Below are 14,240 nucleotides of genomic sequence, written 5' to 3'. Positions count from 1 at the left end.
CCTAGTGAAAACCCTGCTTCAGAGGAAGGAACACAGAGGTAGATGAGGAAACAATGGCCTCTCCTGGCCTCTCTACATGCATGCACAGGCACATAAGTGCAACACATACATGACTAAACAAACACCTTTGAAAAAGTAACTGGATGACTGAGATGGCTCAGTGAGTGAAGGATGCCCCGGGCAATGTCAGTTTGACGTCCCACGTGAAGTCAGAGAAGACACTCCACAAAGCTGTCCTCTGACCATCACACACACTCCGTGTGCACACAGACGTACAATAATAGACTCCAGGTTTCTTAAAGTATGTATTAACTTTGTCGGCATAATAATGTGATCCTGAAATTGTGCACACATCATGTAACATGATGGAAAGATCATGGCTCTGGAGTAAACTCCTGGAAGCTGGGAGAGAAACACCCAGAGGCAGCTCTGACAATCATCTGTACTGAAGAGGCTGAGGTTAAGAAGACTAAATTTGGTATGCATCATCCTTAAAACAAGAAGAAAAACCAAAAAGCCAGGGAGCTTTGAGATGGCTAAGTGGGTTAGGCCACTTGCCACCAAGCCTGATGACCTAAGTTCAGTTTCCAGCGCATGGCATTATGGTGTACTGGTGCTTGCCATGTGCCAGCTCTGCCATAAACACTTGTAAACAATGCATGACTAAATGATTTAATCCTCATGACAACTCCAGAAGACAAGTATCTGGGTCTCCCCTCTTTATGAATACACTCTGATGGAGGCAGAGGGATGCTGGAAAAATCCTTGACTGCCTACCTACAGCGGCAGATAAGTGAGGCCCAGCCCAGCAGCCCTCAGAATTCTTATTTTGGCTTTGCTTGTTTGTTTTGTTTTGTTTTGTTTTTCCAGACAGTGTTTCTTCGTGTAAAAGTCCTGGCCATCCTGGAACTTATTTTATAGACTTGGCTGGCCTCGAACTCACAGAGATCCGCTTGCCTCTGCCTCCGAAGTGCTATGTGATCCACCACAGAGCAGCCACACTTTGGCTCTTTCAACTGATGATTAATGGTGTTCAGAGATGAAGGAGGCAGAGGCCAACAGGAACGCCTTAGCCCTGAGGAAATGGTGTAGCTGCTCTGTAGCCAGACCTGCTGTGAAGACATCTCATCCCTGGTCAGTCTGACAGGAAAGGCAAGAAGAACAGAGAACAAAGAGTGCCCCTTCTTTTGTTCAATTACAGGTTTGAGAGGAGAATATTCTTGGCTCTGGTTTACACGAGATCAACAGTTTTCATCTATTGTGAAGTTACCCATTCTTGTCATCCCAAATGGGGAGGACACTATTTTAGGATGGAGGGAATTAACACAGTCCTCAAGATCACACATTTCAGCACTGTCACGTGCTTATCTGTCTTCACAATTATGGCAAGTGACCTGTTCTGCAGTGGGGACTATACTTACCTCTGCCCACATTTTCCAAGCTTCCTTGGCTTCCTTTATAGTCTCTTCGTAGTCTTCCATACTGGCCTAAGTTAAGAATTGGGGTGAGAGAAAAGGAATGAAAAAGTATAAGTGAGATTTCCTAGAAAGAGGCTGTGTCTGCAGATACTGATTAATACTGTGGAAGGCCTTTTTAATCCCAGCACTCGGGAGGCAGGGCAGGCGGATCTCTGAGTTCGAGGCCAGCCTGGTCTACAGAGTAAGTGCCAGGACAATCAGGGCTACACAGTGAAACCCTGTCTCAAAAAGAAAACACAAAACTTGCAGATAGTTTCAGCATCTTTAATTCTTTGCTCACCTGAGTATCTCTGGAACATCCTGTGGCTAAACAATGAAAATCTTTTGCAATCTATCAGGTTAGCAGAATACTAGTCCCAAAAGCTAAAGAATGTCATCAGATAACAGGCAGAGTCCCCCATCTTGCTGAAACAACCAGTCTAAGGTAGCACTGATGTGTATGACTTTCATTTTCCTGCAACTATATATAAAACTCCAAGAACAGCTTCCCCGAGGGAACAACCTGGAGTACCCTAACTGTGCTTCCCAGGGCATGGTGGTCACTCAAATTTGGCTCCAGGAAAAAAATCTATCTCCCATTCCCTCTTAGGTGAGAGCTGTGGTTTGTGCTTTGACCACAGGATACTTGCCTTATGGAATATACATACATCTCTGCAAAAGAAATGGGAAATCTCTGTGTCCCTAAGACTCACAGATGATAGCAACTTCACAGTCTACAATCCTATCAAAGACTGTTTATAAGGCTGGAGTTGCAGCTGGGGGGCAAAGCTCTTGACCGGCATGGTTGAAGCCCTGGGTTCAATTCCCACATGGTGTGGGGGAGGGGTATAGAAATATTGGAGCACAAACAGAAAAACCAGCTAGAGTCTAACAGAAGAACAGATAACCCAGCTGTGCTTTAAAGCCTTGCTCTTCAAATGTTTCAAATCAAGGTCTACCCTCATCTGGATACGACACATGATCCATATTAGAAAGCTCAGTCTTGGGCTCCAACCCAGATAAGAATCAGAACTTTCAGTCAAAAAAAATAAAATAAAATAAAAACTCCGGAATAACTCAGAAACAATACCCCAGAGGGAAACTAGGAATGTAGTTCAACTTGCCTAGCATGCATGAAGCTCTGGGTTCAAGTCCCAGCAAAAATCTAGCATGGCACTGCATGCCTATGGGTAAGTCCAAAGTCAGCTAGACAGCAAGCTCTAGGCTAGCCTAGGCTACACACTTTGTATCCAAACAATAAAAGACCGTCTGCCTACTCCTGTCGCTTAGTCACCTTCTCTAGCTGATCCCCAATCTCACAATGACAAGGAAGTGCATGATTCTTTACATCTGCTAGCACAGGTCCCTGTAACAGCTTGACTTTTAGCAACTTACCTGTCGGATCCTTGCGATTGGCTCATTGTTAGCAGGACAATAGGACGTAATTACCTTGAAACAAACAAAAAGATGACAATCATGCACAGACATTATAACTATTCCCATTGAGGAGATGCCAAATAGAAAAATAAAAGCAAAACAGGAGCCTTCCTGTTACAAGAACACACTCCTCGGAGTGGGTTTCTCACCTATGCATTCAGAACTTTCTGTAAGATCCATTCACACCCTCTGGCCTGGAAACACAGTGCCCAAGTCCAGACAAGCTACAAAAAAGCCTGTGTTGATGAAATTGAAAAGGTCTCCAAATAAAGACAAAACTAAAGTGTAGCTAAAAGGCTAGGTTTTATCAGACATTAATGGCTAACGCTACAAAAAAAGTAGGTTGAGGGAAAAAAATTTAAAAAGAGACAACAGGGCGAAACTCACAATTTCGTAACAATTAAAATTACCTAGCTCTTCTACGTTAAAGAATTTGCATTTTCTGTACCAAAGCAGATTCTGGCACAGCTGAAAGTCAGGTTTCTGAAAAAACTTCCTTTCTTTCCCTTGAAAATATGCGTCACTCTCCCAAGTTTTGGGCAACTATAACTTTACCTGTCCACTGCATTCTAGAAAACGTTTTATTATGGTGACAAGTCTAGGCAATAAATTCTGAAAACCAAATCTTCAAGGGGAAAAAGTTTACAAGATTTTAGCCAGGGCGAGCCATACGGCTTTAAACCCTGGGGTTTAACCTTCCCGGCGACTCCAAACCTCCATCGATTGCTCACAGCACTAAAATCTAAAGTTCACTTGTTTTTGGTCTTTCTTAGTGAGAAAACTTCTACTGTACAAATTTAAAACTTCCCAGCCGGTCTATCCTCCCACAGTTCCAGTAGGGAGGTGGGAATGGGGGCGCCCATCTCGCGGCCTCCCAAGCAAACCTTGGCTGCAACTTTCCGGGGCGCTCGCATACCTGTCCCCCGCCGCGCCAGTTTCCATTATACACGCCCGCGTTCTCCTCGCGGAGCCCCAGCTCTTGCAGCCAAGCATAGTCAGGATGATGGATCAGCATAGTGGACATGAGGGCGGTAGGCCTGCACGGTGGGCGGGAATGCCTGATGCTCTTCGCAGTACGCTCGCACAAAGTGCGAGCCAGACGCCACATACCGAGCTTAGAACGCCAGAAGCCCCTGCCGCAGGGGAGTCCGGGAAATGCAGTCCCGCCCCCAGCCCTGGAGAGTCTGCAAGGCAGGCCCCGCCCCCTGCCCCGCCCATTGAAGGCCGTGCCCCAACCCCCTTCCGCGAACGCTCATGGGGCAGACCCCTCCCCGGAAACCTATTGGACAGCCTCACTCCACCACCCCCCGCTGACACGCTCCCCCAACCACTCCCTCGGGGTCTTCCTGACCTTACACTCCGGACAGTAAGGTTGCACAGGGTCTGGGGGCGGGGACGGCGCCGGGGCGGGGCGGAGGGGGCGGGGCGGAGGGGGCGGGGAAACGCGCCACCCATTGGTTCTGAAGTCCAGTGGGTTAGAGTAGAGATTTCAAACAATATGCTCCTAGGCCCTAGTGTTCAGGGTATTCTGGGCGTGCTCATTCCGTGGATCTGGGCTGAGACCTGAAAAAAATCTCAGCATTTCTAATTGCTCTCAAGAAGCCTTAATGTCACTGGTTTCTGTTGTATCCCTGGGTGTTTTTTCAATGAGTGGAGACCTCATCAACGGTCTGAAGAAGGTTATTTTCACTGCTTTGGTAAATTACAAACGTTTCCTAATAAATGAAAAGTATCGCATGAATGCATCATCTTCTAAATACGCTGCCTGAGTATATTGTTACTTCCTTCACTCTCCGTTTCTTCCATATTTCTGCAATCTCCTTGCCCCTCACCCTCTTAGAATAACCTTGGGTCATTCCCTAATAACCAGGCCTCTCTGTATGAGGGAACTCCTAGCATCTCATCAACTCTAGACACATGCATTCAAATTAAATAAGTGGCTCAGTCATTTCCAGCCTGTTGATTGCCTTTGTGATTCCCAGGCCAAGTTGGGTTTTTCAATGAATCCCCACCTATATTTTCAATATTCTTCAATTGCTTTCTACCCTGAAGCTAAAGTCACAAAATGATACAAATAGGAAAGGAAGAATCAAAATCAAACTATTCTTATTTGCACATGCTATGACACTTTACTTAAAAATCTGGTGGTGGTGCAAGCCTTTAATTCAGCGCTCAGGAGGCAGAGGCAGACAGATAGGCAAATCTCTGTAAGTTAGAGTCCAGCTGATCTACAGAGTTACAAAGTGAGTGCTGGAGGGGGGAGGGAGAGGGAACTGGGATTAACATGTAAAACAAGCTATTTAAAATTAAAATAAATAAATAAATATATCCAGAATCTATGAAAAATTTTTAAACGCTAAACAATATTAAAAATAGGGCTAGCCAGGCGTTGGTGGCGCACGCCTTTAATCCCAGCACTCAGGAGGCAGAGGTAGGTGGATCTCTGTATCTCTGTGAGTTCGAGGCCAGCCTGGTCTACAAAGCGAGTTCCAGGACAGCTTCCAAGATAATACAGAGATCCCAGCACTCGGGAGGCAGAGGCAGGCGGATCTCTGTGAGTTCGAGACCAGCCTGGACTACCAAGCGAGTTCCAGGACAGCCTCCAAAGCCACAGAGAAACCCTGCCTCGAAAAAAAACAACAACAACAACAACAACAAGATAATACAGAGAAACCCTGTCTCGAAAAACAAAAACAAAAACAAAAAAAATAGGGCTGGAGAGATGGCTCAGAGGTACTGAGTTCAGTTCCCAGCAATCACATGGTGGCTCACAACCATCTGTAATGAGATCTGGTGCCTTCTTCTGACCTGCAGACATATATGCAGACAGAATACTGTATACATAATAAATAAGTCTGGAAAAGAAACATCAATGTACATGAAATAAAAATTAATTAAAATATTAAAAATAATAATCCAATTATTAAATGAGCAAATTAATAAAAAAGATGGTTCTTAAAAGAAGTACAAATGTCTAATGGCTTGTTTTAAATGTTAAACATTGTTTGTCATCTAAGAAATGCAAATCACAACTGCACAGTCTATCTCATCCCAGTGAAAATGGCCAAAAGGAAGAAATCAAGGAAGCACTGGAGAAGATGGAGGACAGGAAACACTTGTACACTGTTGGTGGAAGTGTAAATTAATGCAGCTGTTGGCGAAATTAGAATAGAGGGTTAAAAAATCTAAAAGTATAACCGTCACATGATCCAGGTAGATCCCTCATGGGTATATACAAAGAATATCATAATGTAATATGGACATCTGGCATCCTTTTTTTGTTTGTTTTTGAGATAGGGATTCTCTGTGTAACAGTCTGGCTGACCTGGAACTCTCTGTGTGGACCAGGCTGGCCTCAAACTCAGAGACTCATCTGCCTCTGCCTCCTGAGTGCTAGAATTAAAGCCATGCACTGCCACCTCCTGGCTTAACATCCATTTTTAATTAATATGGCACTATTCACAATAGCTGAGCTATAGAATCAACCTAGGTATCCACTAACAAATAGATGAAGCGGTAGGGCACACGTGCGTGCGTGCATGTGTGTGTGTGATGGACTTTAGTTCAGACAAATAGAAAAACCAAATAATATAATTTTCAGGAAAATTCTTACAGCATGGGTTTTTTGGGGTTTTGTTTGTTTGTTTGTTTTTTGGTTTGGGTTTAAAAAAACAAACACTGTTCATTAGTGTTGTGGTTTGACATAATATCACCCCAAAGGGAGTAGCACTATTAGACATGGCCTTGTTTGAATAGGTGTGGTCTTGTTGGAGGAAGTATGTCACCGTGGGAGTGGGCTTTGAGGTCTCTTATGCTCAAGCTATGCCCAGGATCACAGGTCACTTCCTGTTGCCTATGAATCAAGATGTAGGACTCTCAGCTTCTTCTCCAGCACCATGTTTGCCTGCATGCTGCCATGTCCCACCATGTTGATAATGAACTAAACCTCTGAAACTGCAAGCCAGCCCCATTAAATGTTTTCCTTTATAAGAGTTGCATGGCTATGGTGTCTCTTCACAGTAACAGAAACCCTAACTAAGACAAAATTTGTACCAGGACTGGGGCATTGCTGTGATAGGTTGAACTGTGCTTTGTTTGTAAGAATTTGTACTTAGGTACTTTGGTTTACAACAGAATAGTTTAATGGTTCATGCTAGTAGGAACATAGAAGAGTTGAACTGTGGCGACCTGGCTCAAGAGGTTTCAGAGGAGAAGAATTTTAGTGTGTTGCCTAGATATCGTTCTTGTGAGTTTTGGTGAAGAATGTGACTGCTTTTTGACCTTGTCCAAATATTCTGCCAGAGACTATAGTGAAGATATTTGGATTAATTCTGTTGACAGAGGAAATCTCAAAACATCCTAGCATAGACCTCTGTTGTGTACTTATTAGTGTTAACGCTAATGAAGATATTGAAAAGGAGCAAGCTGAGCAAGGAAAAATACAAAATGTACAATTTAAAAAGGGGAACCAGGAAGTGGAATGGAGCTACATCCCATATTCAAGGAGAAAAACAGATTAAGGAATAGAATAAATGGCACACACCTTTAATCCCACCATTCGGGAGGCAGAGGCGATGGATCTCTGGGTTCAAGGCTAGCCTGGTCCACAGTGTGAGTTCCAGGATGGTCAGGGCTACACAGAGAAACCCTATTTTGCAAAGCCGAGAGAGAGAGAGAGAGAGAGAGAGAGAGAGAGAGAGAGAGAGAGAGGTTTTAGTGTAGATCTAAGAAATAGCTTTGATGCTAGAAATGTGGCTTAGCAGTCAAGAGCACTTACTGCTCTTGCCAAAGAGTTGAGTTTGATTCCTATCATCCACATTATAACTCCAGTGGCCTGTAACTCCAGCTCCAAGGGATCTGATGCCTCTGTCCTCTGGAGGCATCTGCACATGAGAGCGTGCGTGCTTGCATACATGCATACATACACACACACACACACACACACACACACACACCACATATTTTTTGTGGTCACATTACCAGTCCTGTAAGGGGCAGTATCTTTTCTCTAGTAAGCATATGAGTCTGTCCCCTAAAAGTTCCTGCCAGCCATGCCTAGTGGCTGGCATCTTAATGACCATCATATAAAACTAATTCAAAACACTATAGACCTAAAAGTAAGAGCTAAAATTATAAAATTCTTAGAGAAAAACATAGGAAATATTTTTTCTGTGACAAACTCTGCAGCTACATCCTTAGTTATCAATAGAATCCATACATTGCCACAGTTAGAAATATCATAGGGACTCTGAAACTGCTATTCCCGAAAGCCTTGACTCTTCACTCAGGCCTGTAGATATCTCAGGGTCACTGAGGACCAGATACAAAGGTTTGCATCTCAGCTTGGCACTTCAACATATTAATCATTTAAGGAGTGTTTATTTAAAGCTGGTGACCTTCCTCCTTCAGGGCTGAGCACACCAAGATAAGAGTAACTAAGGTATTTTCAAGATTCACAAGACCATAATAGTCAACAGATTATTGATCTCCAGCGTTTACACTGTCCTTTGCCGACCACAGGAAGGTACCTGAAAGTCTTTAGCTATTGCCCTAAAAACTACAGCAAAGGTTCTGTACAGCTGACCGAGTCAGGGGGGGAGTTATAGGCTCATATCTGCCCCCCCTCCCCAAGCAGTTGGTAGCAGAATATAAAGGAAGGAGAAGGGAGAGTTGCTCACACATTTTCTAAGTCAGTCACTTTTTGACAGCAATACTATACCAGAGAAAAACAACTTAAAAGAAGAAAGATTCTGTTTGGCTCACAATTTTAGGGGTTTTGGTCCATGGCTGGCTGTATTGCCTTTGGGCTCATGGAAAGACAGATAGAGGACCATGAAGGAAAAAAAATCTGCTCACCTTATGGCTGGCAGGAAAGGGGGAGGGGGCAGGGACAAAATAGACCTCTCAAAGGACTCCCAGAGACCCACTTGTCCCTACAGGCTCCACCTCCTCCTAATAGTCCATTCAGCTATTAATTCATCAATGGGTTAATGAGATTAGCTTGTTTTTATGATCAATCATTTCTCAGTAATGACACCAGTTGGGAACTATAGGGAAAAGGGACCAGTCAAAGAAACATACCCTGAGCAGAGCCAAAGAAACACACTTTGGCACTGCAATCAGAACCAAAGAAATGTACCCTGACCCTAAAACCAGTGTCAAAGGAACACACTTTGTTCCTGGAATCAGAGTCACTGAAAGAAATGCACCCTGGCCCTAAAATTGGAACCAAAAGGCTAAAAAGGACCAGAGAAAGAAACACACTTTGGCCCTGAAACCAGAGCCAAATCTGACCTTAATCCTATGCAGAAAAGTAACCAATCCCAGAGCAGAGCTCTAGCCAATCTGAGCTCAGCACTGAAATCGGACCAATCCCTACCCTGGAAAAACTTCCCCGCCCCCAAGAATCCCTATATAAACCCTGTGTATGTTCAGCTTGGCTGGTCCAGCTGCCTTCCAATAAATCCCTTTGGATGAGCTTTGGGTGAAGATCTTCTTTTGCAGCGGCGACTGAGCAGAGGCCACCCTAGGCAGAGCAGAGCAAGCATAGGCGACCCTGGGCAGAGCAGAGCTAGCAGGGCTGTAACACTTGCCCGGGAAACCTTCCCTTGACAGAGCGGAGCTGTTACACTCTGCCCCCCCCCCCCTCTCAAGAGCGCTCTGCTGAGGAGCAGAGCTGAACTGTAGCAACTTCGCCAGAGAAACCTCCTGCCGAGCAAAACTGCTACACTAGGCGAACATCCCCAACTGAAGACCCTGTCCTGTCAGAGCAGAGCTGATACACTGGAGAAGCCTTTCTCTGAGGCTGGGCTGTAAGCTGCTAAGCTTACTGCAACCAGTGGTGGTCCTTGGATCCCGAGCTCCAGGATACCTGCTCCACCTGAGCTGTGTAACACTCAGTATTCTGTGACTCCCGAGTGCCAGAATACCTGACCCACTCTTGTTCCATCCTGTCCCGACCCATCCCGAAACGCTTATAGAATCTTTCAACACATGAGCTTTTAGGACAATTTAATAGCAAAATCATGGAACATGCCTCCGGGTCACATATTTCAGTGTGACCAGGCAAATTATATTCTGTCCAGGAGATTTTGAGTTTATAGCATAACTGGCCAGATGATCACATTTTTCTGGTCATGTCCACTCTTGAAAAACCAGTTGTAACCAGACATGGTGGTGCTTGCTTTTAGTCTCAGCACTTGGGAGGCATAAGCACGCGGATCTCTTGAGTTTGAGACCAGCCTGGTCTACAGAGTTCCAGGACAGCCAGGGCTACACAGAGAAATCCTGTCTCACAAAACAAAAAACAAAGAAAAGAAAAGGAAAAAAAGAAAGGAAAACTAGCTGCAAAGTGTTCAAATTCTAGTGAAAGAATTGAGACTTTGCTGAAAAGGTAACTTTAAATCTTTGTTATTTGAGCGTCCACCCTAAAATCTAGAAAAATTTCAACACTGTTAAAAAAACAAGACGAGATGGCCTACAGAGATAATGCTTATTTTCCTACAGACACCTCAGGGCCAGAATGTTTGCGTTCAGTTTTACCAGGTCTGGATGCTTCTCACAGATCTAAACAATGTATCTTGTAAAAGTTATTTCACGAGAAACCCTGTCTAGTAAAAACCAAAAAAAAAAAAAAAAAAAAGAAAAGAAAAGAAAGAAAGAAAAAGAAAAAAAGTTACTTCCCAATTTCATTTGTAAAAAGAAATTCTCGAATGTAAGAGAGGTAAACCCAGCTGGTGATGGTGGGGAAACCCTGTCTCAGAAAAAACAAAACATAGAAAGTAAACTGGACTATATATTTTTACTTAATTCTTAACCTTTGTTGAATATTTTTTTATTTTTGGTTTTTCGAGACAGGGTTTCTCTGTATTGTTTTGGAGGCTGTCCTGGAACTCGCTCTGTAGACCAGGCTGGCCTCAAACTCACAGAGATCCGCCTGCCTCTGCCTCCGGAGTGCTGGGATTAAAGGCGTGCGCCACCAAGGCCCGGCTCCTTTGTTGAATATTTAAACCTTGCTGTAGATTACTTTTCTTGGAGCAATGTAACAGAACGTTGCAATCACATTTACCTTGGAGACCACTACACACAACTCTCTGTTGAGCTCTTACCCATCTTGAGTATGGACAGCCCTGCTCCCCACCTCTGTCAGAGCCAGCACTTAAAACTGAAGTGTGTACTATCCCTTATCTCTTACCAGGCTTGCTGACTTTGCTTCTCTCTGGCTGTTCTGGAATTTATTTCTTCTGTGTAGTCAAGGGTTTAACTTTACCCCATTCCATATCCCCAAGGTGAGGAACTCCTCGGGCTATGGGGGAAACACTGCTGGCCTATGTCTCACCACTACAGATTGGTGACATTTAACAATTACCATGGCAGTGACCAAAAGGTAAAAAGGGGGATGGGAAGGGGGAGACGTGTCACCTGAATTCCAGAATGCTCACTAGCCAATCTATGGAAAGATCTGAATAACCCCTCCTTTTAAACCCATCCCCTCTTCCCCCCCCCCCCAAGACAGGATTTCCCTGTATTGTTTTGGAGGCTGTCCTGGAACTCACTCTGTAGACCAGGCTGGCCTCGAACTCACAGAAATCCGCCTGCCTCTGCCTCCCAAGTGCTGGGATTAAAGGCATGCGCCACCAACGCCCGGCTTCTTCCTCCCTTTTTAACTCAGTACCTGTTACTTCTCAACGCCCAAGAATTGCTAAACTGACTTGAAGGTTTATCTTCCATTTCTCTTGCTCTTAGCCAAAACTAAGTCTCCTTTTTCTTCTCAGCTGATGATTGGTTCCATAGTCCCAAGAGGGAAAATGGGATTTGGGCAAAAGACAATTAACACCTACAAGAACAGTCTGCAAATTGATACGTTTGTTTGTTTGTTGTTTCTCAAGACAGGTTTTCTCTGTGTACCAGACCTGGCTGTTCTGAAATTCACTTTCTAGACGAGGCTGGCCTCGAACTCACAGAGATCCTCCTGCCTCTGCCTCCTGAATGCTGGGATTAAAGGTAGGTACTTTTTTTTTAAATCAGACTTATGAACCATAGCATTTCTTCTTTCCTTTTTTTTTTAACCTGTGAATATGCATGTTTGCATATGTTTGGGCCTATGTGCATGTTATCAAACTTGGAGATCACAGTCTGTGCTCTAAGAAGTCAAGTTCCTCATAAAGTCAATTAAAATAGCCAAGTTAATAGTAAAAATCAGAAAAGGGAGATGTATTCAATGCAGCCATATTGGGAAGAAGGACAAAGAGATCCATGACTCACCCTAAAGTCCGTCTTTGGTCCCAAGATGATTGTAAAGTTTAAATCGTGGCCAAGAGTGTGAACTGTAAATAGTCTGAACCAGGAGTGTGAACTGTAAAGAGTCTGAACCAAGGTGTGATCCTCCCGCCGCTCATTCACCCATCGTCCTCTGGGTTTCATCCTCATGCTGTAGTCTGACAAGTCAGAAGCATGGAAAATCTTTTTCCCAGTCCCTCCCCGCCTTGTGCCTTTTCCTTTTTCCAGCACGAGATCCCTGGGGAGATTCTCATTTCTTGGGGTTCACTGCTTCAACAATCTGATAGACTTAGAGATTTAGGTGAAGAGAAAGCTCTTTAAAACAGTCTCATTTCTGCCAGGCTAAATTTCATAAGTTCACGCATGTGCGTGTGCGTGTGCGTGTGCGCATGCAGACATGAGTGTGTGTGTGTGTGTGTGCTCGCACGCGCGTGCGTGTAAGATAGAGGTCGGCATCGGGTGTTCTCCTCTGCCGTCTCCCCCTTATATATTGAAGCACTTGAACCCAGAGCTTGAACCAGCTTGTTGAGGTTGTCAGTGTCCTCTGGGAATCTCCTGCCTGCACCTCCTAAGGCCTAGGATTGCAGGTGAGCTGCCAGACCCACATGGCATCCAAGTGAATGCTCAGGATCTGAACCCGGGTACCCATATATGCACAGCAAGCACTTTACCTAATGCGCCATCTCCTCAGCCCTTCTCACATACTCTAGAAACAAGTTCCTCAAAACATAAACCCTGCCTGGTATGGTGACGAACACCTTTAGTCTCAGCACCTGGGAGGCAGAAGCAGAGGATCTGTGAGTTTCAGTCTAGTGTAGCTGGTCTACATAGTGAGATCCAGGCCAGTCAAGGCTACAAAGTGAGACCCTCTCTCAAAAACAAAACAAAACAATCACCTTGGAGGAAATATCCATATTATAAAAGACTTGGACTCAAATTTATACCATAGATTTTCCTTTTCCTTAAGCCTCCAAACTCAAACCAGGAGTATGCCACTAAATCTCCTGTTTCCAGTCTGCAGATGGAAGATTGTGTGAATTTCCTGTCACCATAGTCACATGAGCCAATTTATACAGTCGTCCTATATTGTAAAACTCTAAATGTGGTTTATTGTCTCTCTGTAGAACTCAGACCAATACTAACTATAATCACAAAGATTGGCTTAGATTCAACTAAAATGCTCATTAATTAGTAGTTAAATAAAAGTGATAGAATCATTTGGGAAAAAAAATCTTCGCCATTCTCATAAAGTCATAGATAAATACCAAAAGCATTACATGAAATAAAAGAGGCCAGATATAAAATGATACATCATAAATAACCTCATATATGCAATATACCAGAAAAGATAAAATGTGCCAAGTATTGTGGTCCGGGCCTACAATCCCAGTGCTTGGGAGGATCAGGAGCTCAAGACATGCTTAGCTACAGGGCTGTGAGGTGTTGTAAGACAAATTCAGTATTGAGCAGAGCACAGTGTGCTGGGACTTAAAAAAGGTAGTTCTGAGGACCAGAAAGCTTGGCCCTGAGGGCACAGCTCAGTTGTAAAGCTCTTGCCTACTATGTGTGAATCCTAGCTTTGCACAAAAATAAAACGCAGGCTCTGAACAGAGCACCCCACCATGCTGCTGCCTGTCTGTGTGTCTATCGTGTCTGTCGTGTGTCTGCGTGTCTGCGTGTCTATCGTGTCTGTCGTGTGTCTGCGTGTCTGTGTGTCTATCGTGTGTCTGCGTGTCTGTGTGTCTATCGTGTTTGTACGATGTTTTAAGTTACTGGACTGGCTTGAGGGCAGTCTGTTCAGGTGCTTGGCTGACAGTCCTTTGCTTAGGTCACCAAGGAAGGGACTAAAAACTCTCAATTATGTGAGAAACAAGACCTTCACTTTGTAACAACAAATTCAAGAGACTAGGGAAAGTTAAAGTTTTTATTTTACAATCCTGTGGACATGGATGTTGGCCTACTAAAAGGAGTGGTGTACCAGGTTGGCACAAAGCAGCGATTTTTATTTACTTGTTCATTTATTTATTTTGGTTTTGGTTTTTTGACAAACAGTGGTTTTTAAAGGCC

At 44.1% G+C, this 14,240-nt stretch overlaps 1 protein-coding gene across 1 annotated transcript in view; it reads right to left on the bottom strand.

The window, feature by feature from the left end:
• Aldh7a1 (aldehyde dehydrogenase 7 family member A1) overlaps positions 1-4,069 on the bottom strand; it is a 34,694-nt gene extending 30,625 nt beyond the window's left edge. The window contains exons 1-3 of the mRNA XM_005069101.4: positions 3,811-4,069; positions 2,853-2,906; positions 1,422-1,487 (exon numbers count right to left, since the gene is read on the bottom strand). Of these exons, the coding sequence (XP_005069158.1) occupies positions 1,422-1,487; positions 2,853-2,906; positions 3,811-4,002 (312 nt within the window). The 5' untranslated portion in view covers positions 4,003-4,069. The remainder of the gene's footprint in view (positions 1-1,421; positions 1,488-2,852; positions 2,907-3,810) is intronic.
• Between the last annotated feature and the right edge of the window lie 10,171 nt (positions 4,070-14,240).

This window comes from Mesocricetus auratus, unplaced genomic scaffold (genome assembly GCF_017639785.1).
Source record: "Mesocricetus auratus isolate SY011 unplaced genomic scaffold, BCM_Maur_2.0 Super-Scaffold_6730, whole genome shotgun sequence".
NCBI lineage: Eukaryota > Metazoa > Chordata > Mammalia > Rodentia > Cricetidae > Mesocricetus > Mesocricetus auratus.
The sequence above is the reverse complement of the archived record's forward strand: the minus strand, read 5'-3'. Positions and strand labels throughout refer to the sequence as shown.